Genomic DNA, 21,408 nt, shown 5'->3' with positions numbered 1-21,408 from the left:
GTGAAAACGTTTTTGCTGTGGTTTTACCACAAATTTCAATTCACCAACTCTGAATTCAATAAAAAATATCAGGATTTGGTTCTGAACCCCTGGGACAACCCCCTGAATGACTAATTAGGCACTTTGAAGTTTTTAATTATTTTTAATTGCCCAATAATGACATGTAATTTTTGGGGTGAAAAAGTGCACAATGATGGAAATTGGGGTACAAGGTATGGGACGGGTATATTGGGGTGCTTTATGAGTGGGACAAATGTTTTTAGACTTGCAGATGGGAGTAATCGGTCTGTTTCCACTTTTCTTAAAAAGTCTCCTGCTCTATGTTCTGCTCAGGTGTATGCTTACTCCCTGTTCTATGTTCTGCTCAGGTGTATGCTTACTCCCTGCTCTATAGTCTAGTCAGGTGCACGCTTACTCCCTGCTCTATGGTCTGCTCAGGTGTATGCCTACCAGGGACGTGCGGTGAGCTAAATAGCTCAGGAGGCACTGGCTAGCCCCAGAGCCAGATTTACATGCAATATATGAGCCAAAGCGTACATCTGGGCATTATACACATGTACAGCAGTATAAACTCCTGGAAATTTGGTGAGTTTTGATCAGAGATGTGCGTAAAAGTTAGCCAGGTGAGGCACTGCCTCCCCTGCCATAGACTTTTTACTCCAGAGGTTTGGCTATAAAAATTATTAGAATAATGCAAAGAAGATATTTCAAACATATTCTTTGTATTTTTCATATACTTTATACAGTCAAAACTCTGGCACAAACGTTAGTATGACAGGAAAAGCTCTGCCTCACCTGCCTCACCCCACCGCACGTCACTGATGCCTGCTCTATGTTCTGCTCAGGTGTATGCTTACTCCCTGCTCTATGTTCTGCTCAGGTGTATGCTTACTCCCTGCTCTATGTTCTGATCAGGTGTATGCTTACTCCCTGCTCTATGTTCTGCTCAGGTGTATGCTTACTCCTTGCTCTACGGTCTACTCAGGTGTATGCTTACTCCCTGCTCTATGTTCTGCTCAGGTGTATGCTTACTCCCTGCTCTATGTTCTGCTCAGGTGTATGCTTACTCCCTGCTCTATGTTCTGATCAGGTGTATGCTTACTCCCTGCTCTATGGTATACTCAGGTGTATGCTTACTCCCTGCTCTATGTTCTGCTCAGGTGTATGCTTACTCCTTGCTCTATGTTCTGCTCAGGTGTATGCTTACTCCCTGCTCTATGTTCTGCTCAGGTGTATGCTTACTCCTTGCTCTACGGTCTACTCAGGTGTATGCTTACTCCCTGCTCTATGTTCTGCTCAGGTGTATGCTTACTCCCTGCTCTATGTTCTGCTCAGGTGTATGCTTACTCCCTGCTCTATGTTCTGCTCAGGTGTATGCTTACTCCCTGCTCTATGGTATACTCAGGTGTATGCTTACTCCCTGCTCTATGGTATACTCAGGTGTATGCTTACTCCCTGCTCTATGTTCTGCTCAGGTGTATGCTTACTCCCTGCTCTATGTTCTGCTCAGGTGTATGCTTACTCCTTGCTCTACGGTCTACTCAGGTGTATGCTTACTCCCTGCTCTATGTTCTGCTCAGGTGTATGCTTACTCCCTGCTCTATGTTCTGCTCAGGTGTATGCTTACTCCCTGCTCTATGTTCTGCTCAGGTGTATGCTTACTCCCTGCTCTATGTTCTGCTCAGGTGTATGCTTACTCCCTGCTCTATGTTCTGCTCAGGTGTATGCTTACTCCCTGCTCTATGTTCTGCTCAGGTGTATGCTTACTCCCTGCTCTATGTTCTGCTCAGCTGTATGCTTACTCCCTGCTCTATGTTCTGCTCAGCTGTATGCTTACTCCCTGTGCTCTATGTTCTGCTCAGGTGTATGCTTACTCCCTGCTCTATGTTCTGCTCAGGTGTATGCTTACTCCCTGCTCTATGTTCTGCTCAGGTGTATGCTTACTCCCTTCTTTATGGTCTAGTCAGGTGCACACTTACTCCCTGCTCTAAGGTCTACCCAGGTGCAGACTTGCTTATTTAGAAATAAGGTTATTGTTTAAAAACATGTTAGGGGCATTGATTTGATATACAGATATAATACAATTGGAATGTGAATACATATCATGTACATGTGTATGATATCTTCCAGTAGTCATTGTACTCAATTTTACTTTCCTTTACTTTCAGAAACTGAAACATACAGAAAGTGACAAACTTCAAGTCCAGATTCAGGCCTACCTTGATAATGTATTTGACGTGGGGGCTCTCCTTGAGGATGCTGAGACCAAGAACGCAGCCTTGGAAAGAGTGGAAGAACTGGAAGAGAATATTTCTCATGTAACTGACAATCTGAGCCCATTTAGGAATTATTGATGACTATTTTTTGATGGGATTTAAGCTAGGACTAAGGGATGAAAAAACATATACCACCAACAAATTACACCAGGTGCCAGGCACTTCCTTGTTTTGTAGCACCATCAGCTAGTAACATTGCAAAAGAACAGTTGTTCAACATTGTTCGATTCATTTCCAATCAATATTCAGGGGTTTAGGCCCATGGTAAATGGCATCTCCTAGATGTGGAAAGTTATTAGTACCTCCAAACTTGAATTGTGAGAGTTGGTGTTGTCACAGCAAGACTGGGGCATTTGTATGTCCCTAATTATTATTATTATTATTACATTTTATTTATAGGGCGCCACAAGTGTTTCGCAGCGCCGTACAAAGGACAGTACAGGGAGACAAAACTTAGCATAACAGTAAATAAATAACAAAAATGGAGTGCAGGTAACAAAGAGCAACACAGTTCTCAACATAATACAGCTTAGATGTAAGTAGCGAAGGAGTAATCATTGTACTACTTGGGGCTGGCGGCCATAGCTAGAGATGAGCCTTTACCAGCGGGAGAGAAAGCAGGTAAAGGTGGTCGCTGAGTGAAATGTGTCAAGAAGAGGACAAGAGGAAGGAGGGCCCTGCTCTGAAGAGCTAACAATCTAGTGGGGAGGGGCAACAGACCGATGACATGAGGTACAAGCAAGCAGGTAGAAGCCTGATAGTGGTATGCGAGCAAAGCAGAGATGTCCAAGGCATGGGGCAGGGGGATGGAGGAGCAGCTTAAGGACTAGGTTATGCATTGGAGGGGTACGCTTTGATAAATAGGTGGGTTTTCAATGCCCGTTTGAAGCTTTGCAAGGTCGGGGAGAGTCTAATGGAGCGGGGGAGCGCATTCCACTGAAGGGGTGCAGCACGGGTAAAATCCTGAACTCGTGCATGGGAAGCAGTGATCAAGGCAGAGGAGAGGCGACGGTCATCAGCCGACCGTAGTGGGCGGGAGGGAGTATGAAGGGAGAGGAGGTTGGAGATGTAGGGAGCAGTGGAATTAGAGATGGCCTTGTATGTGAGGGTGAGGAGTTTGAAGAGGATTCTGTAGGGGAATGGGAGCCAGTGTAGATTTTGTTGAAGGGGAGTGGCAGAAGTGGAGCGGCGGGAGAGGAAGATGAGCCTAGCTGCAGAGTTGAGGACAGATTGGAGGGGAGCGATGTGGGAGCAAGTGAGGCCAGCGAGGAGCACATTGCAGTAGTCAAGTCGTGAGATGACCAGTGAGTGGATGATAAGTTTAGTTGCACTCTGGGAGAGAAATGGCCTGATGCGCGCAATGTTGCGTAGCTGGAACCGACATGATTGCGCCAGAGCTTGGATGTAGGGTGCAAAGGAGAGGGAGGAGTCAAGAGTAACACCCAGGCAGCGGAGTTGGGGAACAGGGGAGATGATAGTGTTGTCAACAGTGATAGAGATATTTGTAGGGGGTGTTGCTGTGGCTGGGGGAAAGATAATAAGTTCAGTTTTATCCATGTTGAGCTTCAGAGAGCGCTCAGACATCCAGGAGGAGATGGCAGAGAGGCAGCTGGAGACCTGAGAGAGGACAGAGGGGGACAGATCAGGAGAGGAGAGGTAGAGTTGTGTGTCATCAGCATAGAGGTGGTATTGAAGGCCAAATGAGTTAATGAGCGCACCCAGGGAAGAGGTGTAGAGGGAGAACAGAAGGGGGCCTAGGACAGAACCCTGAGGGACACCAACAGGAAGGATGGAAGGGTGTGAGGTGGTTCCGGAGGCAGACACAGAGAAGGAGCGGTTAGTGAGGTATGAGGTAAACCAGTCAAGGACGGTGCTAGAGAGGCCAACATTTTGAAGTGTGCGGAGGAGGAGAGGGTGATCCACGGTGTCAAAGGCAGCAGAGAGGTCCAGAAGGATGAGCAAAGAGAAGTGGCCCTTGGATTTGGCCGAAAGCAGGTCACTGGTGACTTTCACCAGGGCAGTCTCGGTGGAGTGGAGTGGGCGAAAGCCAGATTGTAGTGGATCAAGGATGGAATGGTCAGAGAGGTAGCTTGTGAGACGGCTGTAGACCAGTCGTTCAAGTAGTTTGGAGGCGAAAGGGAGAAGAGAGATGGGGCGGTAGCTAGTGAGTGATGAAGGGTCGAGGTTGGCTTTTTTGAGAATAGGGGACACCAGAGCATGTTTGAAGGGTGCAGGAAAGATGCCAGTAGAGAGCGATAGGTTAAAGAGGTGAGCAAGGTGGGAGCAGGCAGTTGGGGGGAGGGAGCGGAGAAGACGGGAGGGGAGGGGGTCCAAGTGGCAGGTTGTGGGGGGAGAGGATAAGATGAGGGAGTGGACTTCCTTGTCTGAGGTGGGACGGAAGCAGGACAGGGTGGGATAGATGGGCGGGAGGGATGGTGTGAGCAGAGGTGCAGCGGAAGGGTGACGGGAGGAGATGTAATTTTGAATATCCTCAATTTTGGAGATGAAGAAGGAGGCAAAGTCAGTGGGAGTGAGGGAAGAGGGGAGGGGTGGAGGAGGGGGGCGAAGGAGAGTGTTGAAAGTTTCAAAGAGTCGGCGTGGACTGGAGGACTGAGAAGAGATGAGTGTTTTGAAGAAGGATTGCTTGGCGAGAGAAAGAGCAGAGCTGTAGGAAGAGAGGATAAACTTGAAATGGACAAAGTCAGCCAGAGAGTGGGATCTCCTCCAGGAGCGTTCTGCAGACCGTGAACATTTTTGTAGGAATCGTGTGAGTTTGGTGTGCCATGGTTGGGGTTTGGAGCGGCGGAGGGGGACAGATGAGAGGGGGGCCACAGAGTCAAGAGCAGCAGTAAGGGAAGAGTTATAGACGGAGGCTGCCTGGTTGGGACAAGTCATAGTGGAAAGAGGAGAGAGGGAGGTCTCGAGGGAGGACACAATAGTGGGGTTGAGGGACCCGAGATTGCGTCTGGTGATGGTGGGTCTGGGTGTGGAGCAGAGAGGGGAAGATGAGAGGGTGAAAGAAAGCAGATGGTGGTCAGAGAGAGGGAAGGAAGAGTTAGAGAAATCAGAGAGATCACATCGGTGGGTGAAGACAAGGTCGAGGGAGTGGCCGAGATTGTGGGTAGGGGTGGTGGACCATTGGGAAAGTCCAAAGGAGGTGGAAAGAGCAAGAAGGTTAGAGGAAGCTGCATTAGTGATGTCGATAGGGATGTTAAAGTCTAATGGGGTCTGACCACACCCCCTGGGAGAGCCCAGCAAACCTTGAATGGCTAGGCTTCTCAGCCTATCTCCCCTCCATACACCCATTCATTGCTGTACTCCATGAATGGGAATCCCAAATTGTGTTCTGCTTCAGCATATTATGCTCTATGTTACGTCACACTGTATTGGTGTGCACTAGTGTACATAACTGCAGTAGTGGTTACAGTGCCACCTGAGACAAACACTACCAGTTACCTCACACATGCCCCATAGGCAAACGCGGCTGTGGGTTCCAGTTGCCTGAAAACCCCCCTCCTCTTGGTAAGTGGCTCAAATTATGACTACAATAGCAATGGTATATAATACGATTGCTAGAGCTGCCACCACATCATGCAGTTTAAGGGACAGAGCAGAGCTGGGACTACATTTGGAAACCCCCTCTAGAAATCCTGAGTTTGCCACTGTGCCCCCTGTACACATCTTTTCTGAATGCATCAAATTCTTCACTGGACGGTATGGGTGGTGCCTAGCAGCCCCCAACACTTGGCATATAGTCTTTATTCTTCATGTTGGTGTCACTTTACCAATCAGTAATCAGCAATAACAGGATGTCTGGCAGTGATCCACTTCATACTATGAAATATCTGCCACCTCTCTTTCCCACTACCAAGGTACATTGGGTCTAATTCAGACCTGATCGTAGATGTGCTAATTTTAGCACGTCTACGATCTGTCACACAGACATGCGGGGGGACGCCCAGCACATGTCTAGTCCGCCCCGCATGTCAGGACTCCCCACCCCCTCCCGCACAAGTACAAAAGCATTGCACAGCGGCAATGCTTTTGTACTGGAAGAGTATCTCCCAGCCCGCGCAGCTCCTGGGCGCTGTCAGGGAGCTACTCATCATTGCCCAGGTCGCAGTGGCTACGCACAGCAGCGATCAGGTCTGAATTAGCCCCATTAACTCATGGACCCAAAATGATTATTCCAGTGGATTAAAGTATTGTTTATACCCTTCTTCCACATTATTCATCTGAATTTGCTTTAATAATGAATGTCTGAATTTGCTTTAATAATGAACTACGCTATTCTTCCTCTATATTTACAGCTTTCGGAAAAGCTACAAGACACCGAAAATGAAGCTATGTCAAAAATCGTAGAACTGGAAAAACAGCTCATGCAGAGACATAAAGAACTGGAAGTCGCCCGGGTATGGTTCTCATTGTCCCTGTATCGCACATATTCAGTGTCTGCCACTAAAATAATTCCAGCCATAAACAGTGAGCTCATACAGTATATAAGTGTACAGGAGTCCTTTATGCAGACGTGAAGCATTACAATGAATGAAACCTGACCTGTCACCATATTGTTAAACTAAACATCATCTGTCACTAGGTACTCGGCAATCTGCAGTGTGACTGGCAGTCTGAGCACAATGCTGGGCTGTGTGTGTACTGTACAAACATGAAGCCACGTTGTTGAAAGGAATAAAGCAAATTCACACACTGATTACATTCTGCTAGTATCATCTGACGCCAGTCTCCTTCTTTTCTATTGGCTGTAGGACGTCACTGACGGAATTCTGCCATGCGGTATTCTGCATAACAGAACTGGGTGTAGATTTGGCCCACATGTGTTAGGTTGACAGGTACAAATGACTGAAGAAAGGTCGACTGTGCTTAAGATCGACAAGATCAAAAGGTCAACATGAAAATGGTCAACACACAAATGGTTAACACATTTTTTTTGTTGGGAACATATAAACAAAAAGAAATCACTGCGCTGGTTTTGTGTATATTGATATAAATTCTAGAGGGTATCTGTCTCATAAATGGCACAAAACGTAGATATATAGTACATATAGCACATAGGAACTACTGCTGTATCTGTGGCCTATTTCTCTCACACATCATTATTTTGAGGCTCACCCAAAGTGGGATATTTACCCATATACCATTTGGACCAGCGTGTTTTTTGGAAAGAGGTCCATTGCTAATTTAGTCTAAAGTGATCAACACTATTGAGCATTAGAGTGTTTCAACCCATTGAATTCATATATGGTTGCTTCATGGACTGACCATTTGCTGTGTTGACCATCCCTCTGAAGAAGTCCACGAAGGACGAAACGCGTCAGGGTTGAAGACAGAGAGAAAAGAAACCCTACACTATTGTACATTTGACATATATTGTGATCTGTAATTGTGAAAAAGGGTTACCTCTGTCTAGATTGGGCAATACTTTGCTTTTAATAAATTGTGTAAAGCCATAATCATTTGGTCAATTTTTAGTTGGTAACCAGTTTAAGTGATTGAGAGCGCCCTCTGATTCAATTTGCTGGAGATATATATAAAATATGAAAAGCATTCACCAGGCTTTTTTCACTAGCTGCAGGTTAGAAACGGCTGATGTATTAGCCATTTTTTAAATGTAATCTTTGTATTAATATTGCTAAATTTACCAGCGCCTGGAAGTTTGAACAGAGTAATCTGTTCATAAAATCTTTTCTATACATTTTTTTTTGTCCCAAATGTAGTATCTTTCCTGTTATCTGACCACCATCAGTAGAAACGTGTACCCTTTGCGGACTTGCTTTGCTTGCCACACTTTCGGCTTGCTGGCTTGCTCCACTCGCCACAGGTTACTATTCCCAATAGATGTTCACATGGATAGTAAATAAAGCAGATCCTAAATTTGGGACAAAATAACCCAAAAAACACATGTTGACTATGTATGTGTTGACTGTTTTCATGTCAACCTTTTGTACCTGTCGACTTTTGTACATGTCAACCCAATGCCTGTCGACCATATGGTGTCGACTGACCTATACATTGTTGATCTATTGTCCGGATACCACATAACCTATTACTATGTATATTTTGCAAGTGATCAACGCGCAACCCAAAAGCCTTGAAGTAGTTACATATTGGCACTTTGGGCTCCCATATTTGCAGGGCTAGTAAACACTAGCGTGGCACTGATCCAGAATACGCATTCATTGCTGTGTGTCAGCACAATATGGAGGGATTGTACTCCTGGCATTAGACAAAGGCTTGCTAGGCTCTAACTGTAAAGCAGGCCTGGCCAATCTGTGACTCTCCAGCTGTTGTGAAACTACAAGTTCCAGTATGCCTTTATCCACTGATCAGTTGGTAAAGCATGGTGGGACATATAGTTGGGTAGCCCCCAGCATGTGAAATAAAGGATTGCAGATTCTGCAGAATTTAGCAGAATCTGCTATCCATACTGAATAATATCTTTAAAATACAGGGGGAAAAAATCAAAAGATATCAGAAGTGGGATTTGAACCCACACCCTCCATTGACATGGAGACCAGACTTGGGGTTGAGTCTGGTGCCTCTCAGCCATACTGATATACAGTATACAATACCAGCCACAGTCAGTTCCTAACTGCCATGCTACAGGCTATATTTGAAAAATGACAGGAGCTGGTTGGTAGTTTAACTCTCTCCATTCTTTCACTCTCCAAAGCTCGCTGCCTAGGAATCATCCTTGACTCTGAACTGTCACTTGTTTCCCACATTCAACCCGTCTCAAAATCTTGTTTGCATGCATCTAAAAAACATATTCAAAATACGATCATACCTTACACAAGATACTGCTAAAACTCTACTCTATGCTCTCATTACCTCCCGCATTGATTATTGCAATAGTCTTCTTACTGGTCTTACTAAGAAGAGACTCTCACCACTACAATCCATTCTGAATGCAGCTGCGAGGCTAATCTTCCTCGCTAGACGTTCATCGTCTGCAGACCCACTATGTCAGTCCCTCCATTGGCTACCGGTATTCTACCGAATTCAATATAAAATACTGTTACTTACATACAAAGCTATTAACCAAACTACACCAACATACATCTCTTCACTTATCTCAAAATATCTCCCAACCTGGCCCCTTCGCTCTTCACAAGATCTACGTCTCTCTTCCACACTCATTACTTGCTCCCATGCACGATTACAGGACTTCTTAGGGCTGCACCCACTCTGTGGAATACCCTACCACGTACAATAAGACTCTCCTCTAGTCTTCAAACCTTCAAGCGTTCACTGAAAACCCACCTATTCAGACAGGCTTATCAAATTCCACAACCGCTCACATTACCTTCATAACTTTCCTATCCAATTATATCCCCACTGTACAGTCCACGCTTATCCTCACATATTTTCTTTCTTCACTCTCCTTTCCTCCTGACCCTGGTTCATCACAGCTGTGAACACTGGTGTATCTATAATGGGTGCAGTGTGTGCGGTGCACACGGGCCCCTGGGTCCATAGGGGGCCCACACGCACCCACTGCACCCACTTCTTCTATACTTACCTTTCCAGCGTCCATCGGTGACTGTGTGTGGGCCCCCTCCTCTCCCGTAGTCGCCACCGCCGCTGCTAGTGCACTGAGCGCCAGAGACTCTGGCATAGTGCCAGAGTCTACAGCGCAGGACTCCGGACTCCTGTCCTCTAGCCGTCACCGCTGCTGTTAGCCTCTGGCACAGTGCGGTGATGGCTACAGGACAGGAGGGGGCCCACATACGGAGTCTGCACACGGGTGCCCTCCTCGCTAGAAACGCTGCTGGCTGTGATGTGATATCATACAGCCCACCAAGAACCTTTGCAATCTGGTGGACAACTATGCAATAGATAGCACCTATCCTTGTGTATCCATTCCTGTTTCTCCGGGTAGCAGTTGATTTACCGACGGACACAACACCGACGGTCATAATCCCGACAGCAATTGACAGATGGTCAAAATACCGACATTCATTATACCGACATGTTTAAAATGCCGACATGGACAGAATACCGGCATTTGAAATGCCGACACGTCAAAAAGGCAACCTGTGTTTTTAAGGAATTTTTGCCACAAAACAGACTCGTTCATACTTGACCATCCCGGTGGACCTGGAGGGGGAATAATAGTGCATGGTGAGCGCAGCGAGCCATGTGAGGGGACGCGGTACACTTACACGGTGTCCATGTTGACCTATGTCCACATTGACACCATTCGGAATTCTGAAATGTTGGCATTTCAAATGACGGTATTCTGATTATGCAGGCATTTTGAATATGTCGGCATAATGAACGTCTGTATTTTGACTGTGTCAGTATTTTGACTGTCGGTCAATGGCTGTCGGGATTATGACCATCGGTATTGTGTGCTCCGGTAAATCATAGTGAAACCTATTTCCCCATAGATTGTAAACTTGCGAGCAGGGCCTTCCTACCTCTATGACTGTTTGTTATTACCCAGTTTTGTCTTATCATTGTGTCCAGTTGTAAAGCGCAATGGAATTTGCTGAGCTATGTAAGACACTGTTAATAAATAAATACTGTAAGTAATATTATAGTACATCTCCCCCGTAGTGAGATACAAAACACTGTGGAGTCATTCAGGTGCGGTCATTGGTGCTATCACTGTTTTTTGGGACCAGCAGTGATAGCACAAAAGTATGAAACCAAGGCAGGCAGTACGGATGGTGTAATGGTTAGCATTGCTACCTCACAGCACTAAGGTCATGGGTTCGATTGCCACCATGGCCCCGTGTGGAGTTTGTATATTCTCTGTGTGCTTGCGTGGGTTTCCTCCGGGTACTCTGGTTTCCTCCCGCAATCTAAAAATTATACTGGTAGGTTAATTGGATCCCAACAAAATTAACCCTAGCGTGAATGTGTGTGCGTGTGCATGTGGTAGGGAATATGGATTGTAAGCTCCATTGGGGCAGGGACTGAGGTAAATGGTCAAATATTCTCTGTAAAGCGCTACGGAATATGTGTACTCTATATAAATAGCTGGTAATAAATAAATAATAGGTTATCTGATTACAGGGCTATTGTGTAAAGAAAAAGCGAGTCAGGGTCTCTGATTCCTGATTAGAAATATAATATGAATCTTTTTTGACACTTGATCAAAACAATAAAGGGGGGTATATTAACTTAAGGTTTATTTTAAGCAAATGTAAATACATTTAAAATCAGTCTAAATGGATGTTGTGTTTCAGGGGCTAAAAAGAACATTTACTAACAGACCTTTTTTTCATATTGTATTTTTAAATGTTGGAAAATGTGCGTTTTAGTCCCTGAAACACAACATCGATTTAGCTCAATTCAGATTTATTTTAAATTAATTCAGATCAATTAAGATCAACCTTTAGTAAATATACAGCAAAGACCCAGATGATACAGGTTTATTATAATAAAACAAATAGAACTTGGACAATAATATACCACTTAGTACTTCTGTCTATTTCCAGAACAGGTGTTTATAATGGTTACTTAATAAACCAAAGTAATTACTTACTTGCTGCTTTATCCCTGTTGTCTGTGTATGGTTCTGTGCAGGAAGTCTGTAAAGATGCGAACACCCAGGTGCACACCTTGCGGAAAATGGTCAAGGAGAAGGAGGAAGCCATTCAGAGACAATCCACTTTGGAGAGAAAAATCCATGAGCTGGAAAAACAAGGGACTCTTAAGATTCAAAAGAAAGATGGCGATATATCTATTTTGACGTCGGGGTCTGTGCCATCAGGTGCAGAGGTAGTGTCTGGAGCATCATCTGGTTCTGCTAGCTCACACTCTGGACCTTCTGTGCCGGGTGTGTCTTCTACAGGTGCATCTGGAATGTCCATATCTTCAGCAGAAACGCCTCCACCTCCACCTCCAGAACCTGGCTCAGGTAAGGGCATTCAAAGTTTTTAACACAGTATATGAGCCTACATGTCCTTCAAGTCATAGGGAGGAAACCTGTGGTCCTCTTAATGGTCCTGGATGCTGTAGTTGTAGATGTAGTTTTACTTTAAGGGCACCTAGACAAACATGGCTTTGATAGCCTGAGATGCATTTTGCTTATGTGGAACCTTATATTTATTAAAACTATTTGATACTTTGTGGAAGAATCACAGCTGGTGTTCTCTGCACTTTGACAAGTTGTCTCTCTGTTTGCAGTGCAAAATGGTCCTATGTCATCTACCATGCCTTCAACATCGCCACCACCACCTCCTCCTCCTCCACCACCACCACCACCACCTCCTCCGCCACTGCCACCACCTCTCCCAGGCTCAAATGTGGAACCTCCCATTCCCCCACCTCCCCCAGGAGCACCGCCTCTCCCTGGAATTGCATCACCCACCGTTATTTTTAACTCAGGGCTTACAGGTAAAACTCAGTCAGACCCTGTGGCAATTGTTTAATTGTAATTTTTACAAAAATGTAGATATTTGATTGTTGTTGATTGACTACTTCTGCGCTGGTGGCCGGGATTCCCAGACAACATGACAGAAAAGCCTACCTGTTTCCTTTTGCTTTCTATAATGATAGAAATATATTCCACCTTATCATTAAAGTGCTTCTCCACCTTTACATAGCTATAATTGTCTGCTCTTATGTGCCTTCCTACAACTTTTACTGAATTCCTTGCTTTCTGTATTTATTAAGTATATATTTATATAACCAGAGTGCTGTAACATTTAAATGCTCTGGAATCCAACAGTGATATCCATCGGATACAATGTACACATTCCTTGGCTAAAGAGCAAGGGATTTAGTAGAAGTACCAGCAGGCAATATACAAGCCGAAAGATTAAGGTTATCTGAAGGTGGAGTCCCCTGTAACTTAAGTCAGTATCTCTGAAATCAAGAAAGTGTAATTCCAATTTCCCCTGATAAAAAACAAAAACAAACTGATTTGTCTGGAAATTGGGGACATAAAAGGCAATCTGTATGGTATTTTTCATTCAAAAACAACTACTGAAACACTACAGTCTATCTACTTTGATGTTGCCACTGTTAATGTTTACCGAGTTATCATGATCTTCACACACCTTTCTGCATGCATAAGTCAACATCAGTGGACTTTTTCCAGGTCCTGCGGTTTATTTATTGACTGATTAGTTCCATTCAGAGCCACACTGGAAATACCTGGATGTGAGTCAGCTTACGTCTACATATCACCAGGTGACAAAAGCTGATGTCACTGCGGTACGGCAGGAACAAGCCATTCTGATCAGCTGCCTTGTGACTGTATTAGGACATTGCCCACAGGATATAGAGCCAGTTGCATCATTGCTTGGAAAGTGATAAAAAGGAGAGTGAAAAATCACCAGCCAATCAGCTCCTAACTGCCATTTTTTAAACACAGCCTGTGACATGGCAGTTAGGACCTGATTGGCTGGCACTTTTTCTTCCTCCAATTTATCACTCTCCAAGCGATGATGCGAGGGTATCAGAAACTATTTTATTTTGCGTTGTACATCTCATTTGCTGACAGCAGTTTATTAGTCTATGGTGGTCATTCCGAGTTGATCGCTAGCAGAAAATGTTCGCTGCGCAGCAATGAAGCACAAATCTGGCACTTCTGCGTATGCGGCGCAATGCGCACGCGCAATGTACTTTCACAACGGCCGATACAGTTTTACACAAGGTCTAGCAAAGCTTTTCGGTCGCACTGCTGGCCGCAGAGTGATTGACAGGAAGAGGGCGTTTCTGGGTGTTATTTGGCCGTTTTCAGGGAGTGTTCGAAAAAACGCAGGCGTGCCAGGAAAAACGCAGGCATGGCTGGGCGAACGCAGGGTGTGTTTGTGACGTCAAAACAGGAACTGAACTGTCTGAAGTGATCACAAGCGCTGAGTAGGTCTGGAGCTACTCTGAAACTGCACAATTTATTTTTGTAGTCGCTCTGCAATCCTTTCGTTCGCACTTCTGCTAAGCTAAAATACACTCCCAGAGGGCGGCGGCATAGCGTTTGCACGGCTTCTAAAAACTGGTAGCGAGCGAACAACTCGGAATGACCACCCTTATGTGCAAAGGAAGCACAATTAAAGGAACACTAAACCTAAAATGCAAGTTTTCTATACAGAAGATCCCACACTTTGCAGGAATTCACATTTGCATTTGTTACACATCTGAGTGCAAGCTATTGATAACTGTTATCAGCTTTTTTCTGTGTGTGTTGGCAAAGATGTCTCTCCCTACAATCACAGGGTGTGGTATAAAAGATCTACATAAATTAGATACACGCTAGTCAAAAGGTTGATAGGGTTAAAGGTTGACATGGAAAAGGTTGCCAAAAGAAAAGGGCAGCAGGGTCAAAAGGTCTACATGGAAATGGTCTACACAAAAAAGGTTGACACAAGTTTTAACATTTTTTGGGGTGTAATTTTCTATGTTTCACGATATGTGACCCCAATTAGTGTAAATGTATACCCTCGCGGGCTCGCTTCGCTTGCCACCCGTCAGGTAAGGTGCCTTGCCCCGCTACCACTGTGCTCGACTCGGGTTACTATTCCCACATGTAGTCCACGTGGATGGTAAATCAAGCGAAAGTTTAAATATAGGTGAAAACCCCCCAAAAAGCTTCTGTTGACCATATGTGTGTCGACCATCATCATGACGACCTTTTGAACACGTCGACTTTAAGCACTGTTTACCTTTTACCTGACGACCTTTTGAACCGTCAACCTTTTGACCCTGTCAACCAAATGCATATCGACCATATGGTGTCAGCCTACTTACTATCTAGACACTTTGGGGTAAATTTACTAAAGCTTCTAAAACAGAGAATTGGTGATGTTGCCTATAGCAACCAATCAGATGCTGTCTATCATTTTCTAAAAAGCAATAAAGAAATGATAGACAGCATCTGACTGGTTGCTATGGGCAACATCACCAGTTCTCTGTTTTAGAAGCTTTAATAAATGTAAAGCTCTCTCTGCACATGTTATATCTGCCCCACCTGCAGTGCACATGGTTTTGCCCAGTAGAGAAAGAGTTTGCTGGTGTGATCAGGTCTGAATTAGGCCCTTGGAAGGCCTGTTGTAAACTCTCCTGAAGAACGCATTATTCTTTCTGTCCTCTCTGGCGATGAGAACAGGAATATATGTCCATTATGTGTCGGCTACATTAGATTAAAAGATTAGTTTGTGTTGATTGCTTTTAGATCTTAATCCTCCAGTGCCGTAATGGATTTAAGTAAATTGGATATATTTCTCCATTTAAAGAGGAATCACAACTTTAAAAGCAAGTCCAGTTCATACATTAAAAGGGATCCCTATAAAGATGTGATTTTGCCGTCGGATTGCTGTGTAGAGGAATTGGTTGGTCACAGCATCTGAACACATTGTAGTTTCCTTTCAAAATCCAAGTCTTGGCTATAGGAAATACTTTTTTTATTGACAAATATATAGAAAGTTTTGTTATCGTCCTATTACATGAGGGACAGGAAAGTTTGTAAGCCTTAGGTTATGCTTCTCTGCTATTTGCCATACCCCAAGGTATGGAGTTATCAGTAAAGCAGATGTGTTATAAATGACATGGGGCTATTAACAAAATGTTTCATAACATGAATGAGGTTTAATGTAAAGTGATCAGATTTAGCTATCGCGGAAGCAGGCCTGGTCCCACCTGTAGCTATGCATTTATAGAACTTTTTTATAGCTTATGTTGTACATTAATTCAGAGGTGGTCGCTATTTTGATTATTTCACAGATGGCGATCTGGGGATGTGATATCACTAGCAGTGTCCCAAACGCTGCAGCATGACTGTCATATATGGCTGGCATTTGGGGGCAGCAACAGACAGTGTTCCAGAGAAAGGGGGTCATGTCGGACCCATTTACTGGATGTGCTGAAGCCAGGGGCTGTGCCCTGGGGTGCAGCTTCACTGGCCCTAGCAGCGTGATTTGTCCGGACATCCTGCGTAACCTCAGGGTTGCTTCGATGTCTGACGGTCATGCAGTTGATCTGATGCTTCATCTTCAGGCTCCGCAGCAGATCAGTGATGCCGGCTGTAGGCGTCTTCTTATTTAAGATGCCTCCAGCAGCTTCAGTATAATTTCGCACAGCCTCTGTGTACAAAGACACAATGGCTGTGCTATAGCGTCCACCCCTGATTCAGCCCCTAAGAGGCTTGAGTTTTGTAAGTACATACAGCACAGTGTACTCTCAGAGTGACCTCCTCCTGTCTCTTAACAATAAAAAGCTGATACAAAGAGCAAATCCAGTGACTGGTTCCAAAATTTGATCCTGCTAAAACCATTTTGTGCTGCCAGTGACACGTGTTAAATGCACAACCTGATTTAAGGTTGTGAGTGGTACACTCGCCTAACTCTTAAATGCAGTGTAAAGCTGGTCGTGCTGAATTTATGGTATACCTTCCAACATTATTAAAATAGGAATGATGACATGGGGCGTGACAGCGACACACTGTGACTGCATCATAGTGGTGGTGCATTGTACTTCTAAAGATATGTCCTTACTCAGCTCTGCGCGACATATTCACTAGAGTGGTGCCAGACCTCACACTCATGTTTTGCAAGTGGGCAGTATATTTGCACTGACGTCACTACTGTATTATACTTAACATTCAAATTCCATTTGCAGATAAGTCGCACAAATATTTGCCTAAAAGTAGCGTCATATTAGGAGAAAAGCATCAAAGAGCGTGAAGACTAATCCAGATTGCTGTCTATACAGGAGAATGACAATGCGGCTAAACATGGAAAAAATCAAGTCATACATACACTATAATTACCTGTGACATACATGACAAACAACAGTGTCTGACAACACGATTTTCCACCTCTAGTTGCATTGTTAGGCTGCTTTAGAGAAAGCAATGTTGATTAGTCTTTGCTACATTTGCGGTAACATTATGCTTCTTTTTGCTAATATTATGTTATTTTTACGCAAATGTGTGTGCAAATTTTCCACCATTGAAAGTGCTATTTTCTTGCATATTTCATGTAGAGGAATAGGCGTGTCTTGAGAGAGCATGCACATTCCGAACAGCCTATAACATGGCGCACCACTGTATCCAGTACTGTAGTGTGAGATTGTAGCAAAGCTTAGTAGGGACACATCTGTGTACTGCCTGGCCATGCCTTACCTCCTTCCCTACCCCAATACCCCTAAGCTGCAACACATACCGGAGACACCTGCTGCAGCAAATGGTCTCTGTAGACCTGACTTTCAGCTTTCCCCAAAGTTGAGACAAACATGCCCACAGCGGATGGTGGGACAGTCAGTGGAAATCGGGATGGCTGGCATGAATGTATGAGCAGGCACTCTATGATCTGCAGCTGTACCCCATGCAGACAGAGCAACATGGTTTGCCATTTGGCAAAATTTGCAACAAACTGATAGTGAGCCGCATAGCAGGTAGTTTCATAGGGTCTAAATCAGAGGTGGACGCAGATCATGTGCGGCTGTGATATCTCATTGATTCGCCAGTGCGAAACTATGCAAATGCCTGTTCAAGCAGTCCCCCTGTGCATTACCATGCGACGGACTAAGCAAACCCTGCGACGCCACCTTGCATATCTGAGTAATGCTCAAGTGCACTGGTGGATTCCATTATTCCACCATCGGCGCAACATAGACTCCTCGAACAGCCCCTGCCTGGTGCAGAGTCTCCCTTGTAACTCTGTTAAGAAATGGCCACTGTGTCGCAGCTACATCCTGAAACATGCCTGAGGTACTCTGGTTACACCCACACAACACCTCCTCTTTTTCCAAAGACTTAGGTCCCTTCCCAGTCTCCACCCTGAGTACCCATGGATCGCAGAAGCTGTCTCAGGTAACAGCGATGTCGTATGCAAATGTGTATTCCATGGCACACCCTGGTCCGCTGTGCGCAGTAAGGGTTGCCCAGACAGTGAGCGCATGCGCAGTAGCATATAATCGCTCAACTACGGAAACATCACTACAGCAGCCACCTCTGAACCAAGCTCACAGTCAGGCAGTTTACATGTGACACTGCAAATAACATCCTACCGCAACACAGAATAAAAGCTAAACAGTTCCGGACATGTTTATTTCTATTATAATTATAAATGTTATATATTGATAACTTACATTATTTTTTGCATTTAGTACTATTTGCTCTTGAATGCTCTTCTTTTGTGTAATTATAACATTGTGACACTAACCTCTGCTCTTGTTTCTATGCCTCCGCTAAAGATGGGCCAATCAAGCTGTTCTGTAGGTTTTCTTGGTTCTATCTTACAATTTGCGTTTGCCATCCTTTTGCTGTGTTGTAATCAACTATGGCCCAGATTTATCAAGCCTTGGAGAGTGGTAAATTGCATAGTGATAAAGTACCAGCCAGTCAGCTCCTAGCTGTCATTTTTCAAACACTGGGGTCTATTTACTAAGCCTTAGACGGACATAAAGTGGACGGAGATAAAGTACCAGCCAACCATCTCCTAGCTGTCATTTTTCAAACACAGCCTGTGACATGGCAGTTAGGAGCTGATTGGCTGGTACTTTACCTCCATGCACTTTATCTTCGTGCAAGGCTTAGTAAATAGATCGTCTGTAACATGGCAGTTAGGAGCTGATTGGTTTATACTTTATCACCATGCAGTTTATCACTCTCCAAGGCTTGATAAATCTGGGCCATATACGTGTAACTTCTTGTCCCATGAAACATGTTAATATGTGTTTGCTAATAGATGTAAATGAATTGAAAATGAACATATTGAAATATGCACACATATATATGTAACTATCCCCTACCACGACAGAACCTGAGAACTTTATGCTGCTTGTGCCTGTGCTATGCCGCTAAGCACAAGCTATTGCTTTCTATTACCATGCATGCAATAAACCTAAAGGCAGGAAACATTCTGAGCACTGGAAATATAACTCACCCCTCTCATGATAACAGAATTATCTCAAATATATATAGTTCTCATAAAGATTTACATATATGTTTATGAATGGCATTCCTTTTTTTTTTTAGTTAACTTGTGTTTAATTACATTTTATGAATGTAGAGGTATGCAATATTTTATATTAGATTAATTAATTATACTTGCAAATTGCAGTTGCACCACTCCAATTATAAACCCATGCTTTTGATTTTATTAATATTATAATGTAAAGGAAGCATTAATATAATTAAATTCCTATTGGCAGTCACAAGCACCGAAATGATACCAGTTCCATAACATTAGTAACTCTTTTTTATTATATGGAAAGAAAACCTCTGATGAGTATATGGAAATGTGGCCATAGTATTACATAAGTAATTGGAGAATGCAGATGACATTATACATTATACTTTTTTTTAAAGAAACCCTTTTCCCACAACAACCACCCCACAGCCTGTACTGGGTGATTAAAGCAGACTGTAATCTTTGCATAATTAAAGAAATCCTGAAAACCTGAGCTGTTGGGGTATGTGTGGACCAGATTTTGGATACACTGCTTCTGCTGATTGGAGAAGACACAGAAGCCATCCTGGTCACTGTTAGTGATAGGTTTCCTCAGTACGCTACTTATGGTCTAACTCAGCCTTGGAGACATGCTGTGTGCAGCTGCTGCTGGAATGTCTCCTTACTAGATGGGAGGGGGCTTAATTAAAGAAAATAGAATATTTGCCTGGAATTCACCTAAGAGCCCACTAATTTAAGCCAGAGCAATATTTTATCACCTACGAGTATACTATTTCAAAATGACCATTTTCTGGATAGTGTCCCTATATTGAGTTCAATATTTCTGCTGTTACTATGGTAACAGGGTAGAACGTAGGAATAACTTTTCAGCAGTGCTGTCAAGCAGTGACCTGAGTTGAATGAGCAAGAAATAAATACATGTCCTCCTGTAATAAGCCCTCTGCCTACCGTCCATGCATGCCTTGCAGAAACCTGCATCAGTTCACCTTTGTTAGTAAATGTGCTGAACTGCAGTTTAGAATTTCTTTCTTTTTTTTTTTTAAGTATCATTGGTAATTGAAATAAATATGATTCAACCATTCAGCATCCACGCTGTTATCTCTTATACATTTGTTTGTTTGTATGTATATATGTGTGTGCGTCCTGTTTTGAAGCTGATGCAATGTTATAACATATCTGTCCATTGCTTTTGATGTCCAGCTGTGAAAATTAAGAAGCCGATCAAGACAAAGTTCAGGATGCCGGTATTCAACTGGGTAGCTCTGAAACCGAACCAGATCAATGGAACAGTGTTCAATGAAATCGACGATGAGAGGATACTGGAGGTAATGAATGGCAGTAATGGGCCGTGGTTACACAGGTTATAGGTTAGGGCCAGTGGAATTGTTGAGTTCTTATCAACTTATTCTTATAATAATGCAAGTTTAGCTCACTAAGGGGTCTATTTACTAAGCCTTGGATGGAGATAAAGTCGATGGAGATTAAGTTCCAGCCATGGGTGCTATGTCACAGGCTGGGTTTGAAAAATGTCAGTTAGTAGCTGGTTATCTGGTACTTTATCTCCAGCGACTTTATCTCCGTCCAAGTCTTAGTAAATAGAGCCCTAAATATTTATATGGAGTCCTACAGACAAGCGTTGATTTTACATGTCCAATACATTATTTATAAACCATTATAAGCGCACTTTAATAACGATAGTGCTAAAAATAATATAAACCGATTAACCTGAACACACCGACTTTCTGACAAGCAATTGATTGCTTTACTCTCATTTCAGCTCTGCTTTCAGAATTGAACAAAATATCATGAGGTTCTGCGGGAATCCTAATTAGTACATAATACACTATGCTGCAGGGGTTCCTTTCAGAACATGGACCATAGAGAACAAATTGCAAGGTTTCATTCATTCTAGATTTTAATAAACCTTTTTATCTTCTACAGCAGCCACAAAATCTAAATAGGATTAAATATACAAGCATAACTCTTATAAGTATCAGAAATAGCAATATCTCAGCAGCAGTGTTTTCCCTATGAACAAGGAACGTCTAGTCTGTAAGGGACATTGGTTGCACATCTACTTGTGGGGGCTAATGTACATGTGGTAGGAGTTGCTATCACCACTGCTGAGTCACTTACAGTCTGATTCCGGACTGCATCCGTCGTCGCAGAACTGCTCCTGTACATGCGCCAATAATTGGCACTTTGTGACATGAAAAGCAATTACAATCAGACCTAAATGAGGTGCA

At 43.7% G+C, this 21,408-nt stretch overlaps 1 protein-coding gene across 8 annotated transcripts in view; it reads left to right on the top strand.

Annotated features, from left to right (window-relative positions):
- Window positions 1-21,408, top strand: part of FMNL2 (formin like 2) — a 446,274-nt gene that overhangs the window by 370,773 nt on the left and 54,093 nt on the right. For 5 of the 8 annotated variants that reach the window (XM_063933532.1, XM_063933537.1, XM_063933533.1 and 2 more), the window contains exons 12-17: window positions 2,169-2,318; window positions 6,587-6,688; window positions 11,832-12,165; window positions 12,435-12,644; window positions 18,444-18,464; window positions 20,363-20,487. In XM_063933532.1, coding sequence (XP_063789602.1) covers window positions 2,169-2,318; window positions 6,587-6,688; window positions 11,832-12,165; window positions 12,435-12,644; window positions 18,444-18,464; window positions 20,363-20,487 — 942 coding nt within the window. The remainder of the gene's footprint in view (window positions 1-2,168; window positions 2,319-6,586; window positions 6,689-11,831; window positions 12,166-12,434; window positions 12,645-18,443; window positions 18,465-20,362; window positions 20,488-21,408) is intronic. The other 3 variants (XM_063933536.1, XM_063933538.1, XM_063933539.1) reach the window with 1 other exon arrangement.

Source organism: Pseudophryne corroboree, chromosome 7 (genome assembly GCF_028390025.1).
Source record: "Pseudophryne corroboree isolate aPseCor3 chromosome 7, aPseCor3.hap2, whole genome shotgun sequence".
In the NCBI taxonomy this organism is placed as follows: Eukaryota; Metazoa; Chordata; class Amphibia; order Anura; family Myobatrachidae; genus Pseudophryne; species Pseudophryne corroboree.
This window is presented reverse-complemented; position numbering and strand designations above follow the sequence as displayed.